Source organism: Spizellomyces punctatus (assembly GCF_000182565.1).
Source record: "Spizellomyces punctatus DAOM BR117 chromosome Unknown supercont1.2, whole genome shotgun sequence".
Taxonomy (NCBI): domain Eukaryota; kingdom Fungi; phylum Chytridiomycota; class Chytridiomycetes; order Spizellomycetales; family Spizellomycetaceae; genus Spizellomyces; species Spizellomyces punctatus.
In genome coordinates, this window is record NW_015971538.1 from 1,037,698 (window position 1) to 1,047,014 (window position 9,317).

Below are 9,317 nucleotides of genomic sequence, written 5' to 3' on the forward strand. Positions count from 1 at the left end.
ATCCATGATGCATAGCCTATATTTACTCCTTTTGTACAATGCCCCCCTTTCTCCCCAAAAATAAAAAATTACAATTTACTACAGTATAGAAATTCTGTTATCCATTCCGACACGCTTCGACCCCTTTAACGACCGTCTCCACGCCTTGTATGTTGGTTTCCAGGGATCGGACCCATGGTTCTAGGTCTTTTATACAGGTTTGAGCGGTTTCGAAAGCGGAGTGGAGTGTTTTCTTGTTTTTTGGGTGGGATTCGAGGGAGTTTAAGAGGGCTCCCATGAGGGATTTGAGTTCTCTGGTGTGAGATGCATGTGAGGGTTGGAATGGACATTTTTTCTATTTCGTGTCAGTATTGTAAAAGAGAGCTTACCCATGCACCCGATAATCCACCTCGACACCCTCTCCACCTAATTCCTTTTCAGCAACCTGCCGCAACAGAGTCCAATTCCCAAGAACGGATTCCACATGCTGCTGCATGTCTTGCAAGGACGTCAGGTCGGGGTTGGGATGGGGTGGGGGTGGAGGGGGTTGAGCGAGACGGGCTTTTTGGAGGGTTGTGAGGTGGGATAGGGTTTTGATTATAGGGGGTGGGCTGGACATTTGGGTGGGTGGGTTGCAGTAAATTCTAGATGGGAGTGATGGTTGGCATACGGGCAAGGTGATTGGCAAGTGTGAACACGTAATTGTCCGAAAGAGTGGACATGGAACCAATAGGTGAGGCAAACAATGACACAATCGTGGGATATGTATGAAAAAATGGGAGAAAACACAAGACAAAAAACAAAAATAACAAAAAGAAAAAAAAATGCCTACACAAGAAAATAAACAACATGAAAAAAAGGTAGTAAGATATACCTTCTTTGTCATCCCAAACCACCAACTCTTCTACATCTTCCCTTCTTCAGAACCAAATACCCACACCACACAGGCTATCTGCCCGCTCATTCACACCATGGTCCACACACCCCAAACCTCAATTAGCCCCCACAACAACAGCCACGTTCGGCAACGACATCCAAGCTGGTACAAACCGCTCAATCGTCTCGACAACCCGCGGGGAAGGCTTGGCAAAATCGGGTGATTGTTCCAGATCCAGTAGCAAGACGTCGGATTTTTCATTGAGGACCGCCCGGGAGGCAACGATTTTGAGGAGTTCGGGTGATAACTGATACAAAAACAAAATCCAAATAAGCAACCCATTGATAAACGAGAGCCCATAAAAAAGACTTACCGGTGAATCAAAATCCGCTGCATAATATAGGGACAAAAGTTTCTTGATTTGCGTAGGATTCAGTAAGAAACAGACATCAAAAATGGTTTCAATGTCTTGCGGTGAGGTCTTGTTGAGGGTCAAGAGTTTGGCGGCTTGCAAGAGTTGTTGGAGATGTAATGTCGCTACAAAGAACGCGCAAGCAAAGAAAAACAAACGTAAGCTACACAGTACCCCCCAAAAAAGATACCCGTACTGCATCTGGGGGGAACACCTACCTTCTGCAATCCCATGACTTGTACACCACTCCTCTAACCGGCTAACATTATATTGAATCTGCACTCCCCGCTTCCACGTGCAAAAGTTCTTCCTCATCAACAAATGATTAAAGGCAGAAACACCAATAACCCTCAACAACTCTGTCAAGATTTGTCTCGTCATAGAGTCCTCCATGTAATAGCACCGCATCGTTTTAGACAACTTGCTCAAAAAGTTGAGTAATTGCTCAATGGTGAATTGGGAAGAGGAAGACGATTTGCCCCATTTTCCCCAGAGTCCACCAGATTGTTTGCAAATGTATCCAGGGAGCGACTGGTTCTCAATCACGGCGGGGACAATCATGTTTGCAAGGCGCTTTTTCAGTTCCTTGATCCAACCGTGATAGATTTCAATAAGCAGGTAGTCGAGGTCATTGCGAACTTTTTCGAGAGAACGTTCAGCCTCGCCCGCGTCAGGCCCACCCGTTCGACGTGCAGCACGTTCCTTCTCCTGAGTGGTGCGAACAACACAGAGAAGCTCGTAGCAATTGGACAACCAAAACGCTGACACGTAATCGTCTTCAAACTTCATTGTCAGACTCTGAATGGCTTTCATGACGTTGGTCATCAGGCCTAGCATGCGTCCAGCCAGATCGTGCCGGAGCAATTGCACCATGGTAGACCCGATGAGATGCGCAGGGAAAAAGATTTCTTTGCGGGTTGCGACGGTTTGAGTACTTGGAAGTGGTATGCGGAGATTGGTGACGAGGGCGTCAATGATTTCCTCTTCGAGAGCCTTGTCCTCCAACACACGGACAGAACGCTCAGTCTGCAGCACCAGACCAGCTCCGGCAGAGGGAGGTCCAGCAATGCCGTTGGCACCCAGAGAGGTATCAATCATGATACTGGTACGGTTCTTGCGAGCAGCGACAGGTGCCGCCCGTTCAGCCCCGGGCGACGTCGGTGGAGGCGCCCCTTCCACAAAGCTATGCCGTCTGGGTCTTGCTTTGGCAGCAGCAGCGGCCATGTCCATTTCAATCTGAGCGGTAACGGATGTTCGGCTTGTCTCCGTTGAGAGTGCAAAGGGTGGAGAAATAGCACCATTGACTCTGGGTGTTGGATGATCAGAGGTAGGGGATGTCACAGACGCCAACATGGCATCCGCAACGCGATCAGCACGATACTTGCCAGCCAACAACCTTGCCATCTGATCCCTCAATGTCGCAACCTCCTTCTTCAAAGCACTAACAACCTCAGGGTCCTCATGCTTGGCTGCGTTCCGAGCCCCTTCTTTCAACTTGTTTACTTCTTCCTTGTGCGCAGAAAGTGACTCCTCCAACTTTGCAATCTGATCATCTCGCTTCTTCAACATGCCAGTCAATTTTTCATTCTCTTTTGACACGCCCTGATTTTCTTGTTTAAGCGCCTGCAGCTCCTGTTTCAACTCGGCGGATCCTTCGTTCAGTTGAGCAGCCGCCGATTTGCCCGTTGTCTCAGCCTTCTCGTATTTCTCCCTCCAACTCTTGACTTGCTCCTCCAATGACGCAATCTTTTCCAATATCCGAGCATTTTCCTCATTCTTGGCTGCCAAAGCCTGCGATAGCTCTACAACCTTGCCTTCCAACTTGTAATTGGTCTCCTTGAGCTTGCCAACCGACCGCGCCTCGGCTTTGAGCACCTTGAGCTCTTTGATCGCCTGGCGTCGGCGCACACACGCCTGTACAAGGACCAGTCGCTTCTTGGTTTGCTTGTACCACTTGCGGGTACGGTACCCGCGGTAAGTCTTTTGTATCTTGATGGCGGCATTCAATCTACGCAGCGCCTGCGCCTGAGCCTTTGCAACCGCCATACGGTATGTACTCTGTATCTTGACAACAGCATCCCGGAGACGCTGGTAGCGTTTGCGAGACAGCCAGGTGCGGACATTGCGTTGGATGATGATCGCGGCATGGGTTTCGCGAAGGCCTTTGTAGAGTTTTCGTGCGAGCCACCCGCGAACGGCGGTTTGAATGGTGATGGCGGCCGCACGCATGCGGAGGTAACGTCGCCGATAGACCGCTCTTCGGACATTCTTTTGGATGAGAATGACACAGGCACGTTGTCGTTCTGATCTGAGCTTTTCCAGATAGGCAAGCTGACCAGCACGGAAAAAGACTTTGGTGAGACCCATCTGGTACTTGTCTTCCTCAGAAATGACCTTGTTGACAATGGATACAGTCAAGTTCTTGGGGTCAGGAACCCACGATTTGGATGGAACGAGGAGATAGTACCGATCCGCAAAGTCTGCAAAGGTAGCTCGACTTGGATATCCAGCACAACTGATTCGAATTGTCTCCAAAACACCACAAGCCCTCAACTGCTGCAAAACCATTTGCGGTTCAAACTGGAAGGCTGCTTTAGCCATATTGGGCTTGATACAACGGATATAGTGAACTTCGGTTTGACGAATCGTGTCCATAAGTTTGACCAAAGACGCTTTGAAGATGGTTCCAAGGGTAGGCTTCTTGAGAGATGATCCTCCAGCACGACCCGGCCGTGGCTAATCATTTCATAATTTACAAAAAAAACTATTAGCGAGACTTGATTGTATGATATTGAGCAGGATCACTACCACTCACCGGCGACGTAACTTCAAGTTTGGGTTCCTCCTCAATCTTGATCACTTCCTTCAAAAATTCAAATTCACTAGCATTCAACACAGCCATCTGCTCATCCGAGACTGTATCCTTATTCTTCTCAATGAAACCATCGATATCGTACGTTACATCCGTAGCGTAGTGCTTGATGGTGAACGCACTCTGACCAAACCGTGGCTTTTCGAAAAACTTTTGCTGAGCAGTGCCAAAGCGTTGGTAGAGTTTGGTGATGAGGGATGCATCGGCTCCGGATGGAAGACGCGATTCTTCATCCAACAGGTCCAAGATACCCAGTTTGCCTTCAATGAGGTCAATACAAGGTTGATTGTCGTTAAAGTCGATAAATGACCAGTTGATCTTTTCCGCAATGTACTCTTCTTGCTCCAACTTGAAGACGTGGGCATTGAACTCTTGCTGCAATTTCTCGTTGGCATAGTTCTACGGAATCGGCAAGATTAGAATCAAGACATTGTCCAATAAAGCCATCAATACCCAAAAAGCACTCACAATACAAAACTGTTCAAACGAATTCTTCTTGAAATGCTCAAACCCATAAATATCGAGCACACCAATGAACCTCTGCGTTGCCAAGACTTCCTCTCTCGACAAATTGGTGTTGATGACTTTAACCAACCAATCAAACAGCATGCTGTATATGAATTTAGCAACAGAGTCACGACCGATGGTGGCTTGGTATTGGTTGAGGTTAGTGACAATCTTTTCCGAGCGGGTGGTGATTTGCTTTTTGGTAATCCATTTTTTGAATTCCTTTTCATCTACACCGAGGAGTTGGGTAGCCATGGCAAAGGCTGCGTCATTGTCTGGTATTTGAGCCTCGTCGCGCTTGGCTTCAATCTTGATGTTACCAATGTGGAGAAGGGCCGCACAAATTTTGAAAATGGACCTAACAATCAAAATTCCCACGGTCAGTTACCCATACAAGACGGAAAATAAGAAACCTTTGTCGGCAGAACCTTACCATTGTGTCTGCAAGGAGATCCCCACATCGGACAGCGCCTTTGATGTCTCGACAAAATCGGCGGCATCGTCTACACCGGGAATCGTACCAGTTCCTCCCTGGTTGAGGTAAAAGAAGCTGTCCCACGATCCCAGACCAAGGTCTTTTCGCTCGGCAGCGGGTGCACCAGCACAGAGTTGGTAAAAGATGTGGTAATTTCGCTCTACACAACAAAAGATCAGATGAACATGCGTTCGTCACCAATCGTATGCCGATAGTATTCTCGTACCTGTAGCGGGCTGGAAGATCAAACGTGATCGCTCCAACAGGTATGTCCGGATTTTGGCACCAGTGATACGAACGGAGGGGTTCTGTGGGGTAGGAGTCGAGAATAGAATTTCCATGTACTTTCCGAAACGTGAACTGTTGTCGTTTCGGGTTGTCTTGGAATTACCAAAAGCCTAAACCGCAGTAATGATCAGATCCAAGACAAGTACAAAGTACAAAAAGTCAAAAAACGGCGTTTACCTCCATGATCGGGTTGGTTGCCAAAACAGCCTGTTCAACCTCACTAACACCCGCCGTAGTCGCATTCCCGCTCTCGACAGTCGCAAAATACCGCATGATATATCTCGCACTCTGCGTCTTTCCAGCACCACTCTCTCCACTAACAATAATGGATTGATTCTTTTTATCCTCAATCATACTCCGATAGGCTTCCTCGGCGACCGCAAACAAGTGCGGTTCGAGCTCGTCCCGTCGTTTACCAGAGTACTCTCGCATAATGTCTGATCCGTAGATAGGGACCTTTGCGAACGGGTTCATGGCAATGAGGACGATACCAGAGTATGTGTAAATGTTTTCTTGAGCGTATCGGAGTCGGATGTTGTGTAGTACAGCAGGCCTGCATACAAAAATCCAGTATAAGAGTAAGTCGCATATGGAAATTAGAAAAAAAAAAAGGGAATACGTTACTCGTGAAGGTAGGAAAGCATGGCCAAATCATCAATCCCATCCAATGCCGGCGGATTTTGGAGTGGAGGCAGATCAGCAAACTTGTTTGCAGCCAGTTTCGGTAACGTTGATTCATACGTGACATCCTAATATACACATACCCAAAAAACAAACATTCAACAAAAAAGTCCTTGTTGACAAGGGAAAACCCCACAACAACATTTTATACCTTTCCATTGGCATCAATATGAAAGCTCATTTTGACATTATCCCCTTCAACGCTTTTGGACACCAGCTTCCCCATAATCCACCCTTCCTGCTCATCAGGAAACCATGCCTCCGTTCCCCGCGTATACACCTCCAACGCCTTCTCCGCCATTTGTTTATTCCTATACCAAAAAGTTTAGCATGAGAATAAACCTATATAAGCTGGTACGCCTACTTACTATATTATCTAGTGACAAAACCCAGTCTAACAGTTGATTCCCCTTTTCTCAAACCAATGTACGTGCAGGTGAAAATAATTATAAAAAAAAGAAAAAGATAACCCGTCGAGAATCAAAAAACCCGCCGCCTGTAGGGAAAGCTCGCGAGTCCAAAAGCACCCACCAAGCTGCGGCCTTGAGCTCATGTGACTTTCGAGCTTTCATTGCCTTTGGAGGCGACTGCAACCCTCTCTCGATTAGGCAAACAGCCCTGCGGTTTCAATGAGTCATTCTTTCCTTTTTCGTCTTTTGCGGTAAATCACATGAAATCACATGCGTTACTGCGCATTGCTGCGCATTGGAGTGCATTCCAGTCCAGTCTTTAAAGGTTGGGTAGTGTTGTGTATTGTTTATTTATTTACATACAGTGTATAAATTACATATATAAAAGATGTAGCATGAATTGCAGTGTGCCGTCCTTTAGCGTGTACTTTGCAGCAGGTCAAATCAAGACCCATACGCACACACACACACACACACACACACACGCAAAAAAAACCAGTCTAATAAACAAAACGGGAACGATCAGGGTATCACTTTAGGCTCTTGAACCCTCCACTCACGATCCCCCACCTCCACCACCCACGCATCCCCAACAAAACTCACAAAAACACCAAAAGGTCTCACCCCCTTGGCAAGTTCCTCTCTCCACACTCCACGCTCAATCATTTCCCTCACAATGACACCCACCATCTCTGGATCCTTTTTGGCGTCCTGGAGAAGGATGCGCCACATGTGGGGTGTGGGTGTGAGGTGGTAGGTTTCTTGCATTTCTTTTAAGATGCGTTGTAGGGAGAGTGTGTCGCGGCGGATGGAAAAGGCGCGGGCGAGGGAGGTAAAGAGGAGGTGGTCAGGGCGGATACGAGTGGATTTGAACATGTCGTAGAGGTGCAAAAGTGCGGGATGGGCATGGGAACGGTGTTGAATGTACATTTGAATCAACATGGTCAGCGTTTCAACGGTGGGAGGTATCCCTTGTTCCAGCATGGAAATGTAAACTCGGATCCCGCTTTCCACTAATCCAAATCGGGCATGGCCCGACAAGAGTGTATTGTAGGCTACGGCATCAGGCTCGATGCCACGTTGGACCATTTCCTCAAATAGGGTATGGGCAATGGGAACCGTCTCAAAGGTTTGGCAATAACCACCCATGAGAACAGTATACGCGATACGATCCGGTTGAGGAAGACAAGACGACGCTGTGAGCGTTCGAAAGAGCGCGACGGCACGCTCCAACCCATCCGGCCCCATTTTGACCAGCGCATTCAGCACGACTGTATACGCAGCAATATCCGCACCCTCCCACCGCCGCAATACCTCTAACGCAGCCTCAACGGACTCGTATCGAACCATTCCTGTTACATATACATTCATGGTCACGGTGTTGGGTCTCACATTCTTGTTCACCATCTCTTGTATGACCATTCGTGCCGCATTCATGTCCTTGATCACATGCACGTACATCCACACAAGGACTGTGTAGACATGCACATCCGGTACGGACCCCTCAACATGCATGTCTTTCAAGATCTGCTCAACACGTCCCGTATCTCCCCGCTTGGCATACGTATCCATCAACAAGGACGATAACACAATGCTCTTGATTCCTCGCTCTCGCATCACCGTCAAAACCTCGTCAGCTTCCTCTAGTCGTCCCATCTTGATCAACCCACTCAAAACTTTGCCAAAAACATGCACATGGGTCTCACCCCTCAACACCTCTTTAGCTCCTTCAAAATCTCCATCCGCCATCAAAGCCTCCACAACAACACTCTTCATAACCGCATCAGGAACAACCCCCCACTCCACCACTTTTTGAAACACACTCAACGCAGCCCGTGGATCCCCCGCACGTACACACCCCTTGATCACCCCCGTCAAGATCTTGATATCCATATCCGGATGCAACATATTCACAACCCATTCCAGTCCCTCCATGTCCCCAGCCGAGGCGTACATGTCCACCAATACATTGACGACAACACCATCTGGTTTGATCTTGTTTGCAAGCATGCGGTGGTACCACCCCCATGCTCCACGTAAGTCACCGACCCGTCCATGCAGCGCCATGAGCGTAGTATACATTTTGAGATCCATTGACAGCCCTTTGGATCGCATCGTTTCCACCACCCTCTGGGCATCCGACACGAGATTGTGTTTGGCAGCGACATTTAATTGGGATGCATACAAGGCGATATGCTCCCGTGAGGAATCTGCTCTGAGGGTGCGTGGATCGCGACACCATTTCGTTCGTGGGGGGACGGTTGAGGGGATGCGTACATGTTTGACCACCCTTGGAATGTGGGCACATGGTATGGGCGTCAGCATTGGCCGACGGGTCTGTGATTGTTTTGTGAATGTTGCATGGAGTTGCTATCGTTGCGGCATAAAATGGGATCGTTTGAGAGATTTGGAATATCGGGCCCCCCACACGTTTCCGTTTTCGTTTTCCCCTTGAAGCCCGTCAAATGCCCCGTTATTCCTACAGAGATCTCTAAAAAGCCCAAACTTGTCACCACAGTAAACAATTGGAAAGTCGACTGTGCCGCTGAACTTTGTTGCCATGACAATAGCATCCCTCACACCTCTCGACCTGTTCGATGTGCTTTCAACAATACATGCAACAAGGTACACAGCATCGTTCTCGTCGCCGTCACAACCATTTACAACCGCCCAAGAACAACAGCAACCCAACAGCACATCAACGAACACGCTCAAGGCATGCAACATTGCCTAATACCTCGAGGGATTTTGGCAAGCACACCGATTACACACGTGACACTAAACCCAAAACAACGCTCTTGGTGTCATCAACAGTG

The 9,317-nt window shown here is 48.1% G+C and overlaps 3 protein-coding genes across 3 annotated transcripts; all 3 read right to left on the bottom strand.

The window, feature by feature from the left end:
- Window position 1: 1 nt before the first annotated feature.
- SPPG_01284 (uncharacterized protein) lies at window positions 2-641 on the bottom strand. Its single transcript, XM_016749608.1, has 2 exons — window positions 369-641; window positions 2-293 (listed from the first exon to the last, which is right to left on the bottom strand). The coding sequence occupies exons 1-2, from the start codon at window positions 596-598 to the stop codon at window positions 98-100; spliced, it is 426 nt and encodes a 141-aa protein (XP_016611867.1). The 5' UTR covers window positions 599-641; the 3' UTR covers window positions 2-97.
- Window positions 642-713: 72 nt separating this feature from the next.
- Window positions 714-6,592, bottom strand: SPPG_01285 (uncharacterized protein). The gene is made up of 11 exons (XM_016749609.1): window positions 6,460-6,592; window positions 6,243-6,402; window positions 6,035-6,159; window positions 5,588-5,963; window positions 5,349-5,520; window positions 5,081-5,282; window positions 4,609-5,005; window positions 4,084-4,539; window positions 1,487-4,004; window positions 1,230-1,393; window positions 714-1,163 (listed from the first exon to the last, which is right to left on the bottom strand). The coding sequence occupies exons 2-11, from the start codon at window positions 6,390-6,392 to the stop codon at window positions 972-974; spliced, it is 4,752 nt and encodes a 1,583-aa protein (XP_016611868.1). The 5' UTR covers window positions 6,393-6,402; window positions 6,460-6,592; the 3' UTR covers window positions 714-971.
- A 237-nt stretch (window positions 6,593-6,829) lies between these two features.
- SPPG_01286 (pentatricopeptide repeat domain-containing protein) lies at window positions 6,830-8,989 on the bottom strand. The gene has a single exon (XM_016749610.1). The coding sequence runs from the start codon at window positions 8,824-8,826 to the stop codon at window positions 7,024-7,026; it is 1,803 nt and encodes a 600-aa protein (XP_016611869.1). The 5' UTR covers window positions 8,827-8,989; the 3' UTR covers window positions 6,830-7,023.
- Between the last annotated feature and the right edge of the window lie 328 nt (window positions 8,990-9,317).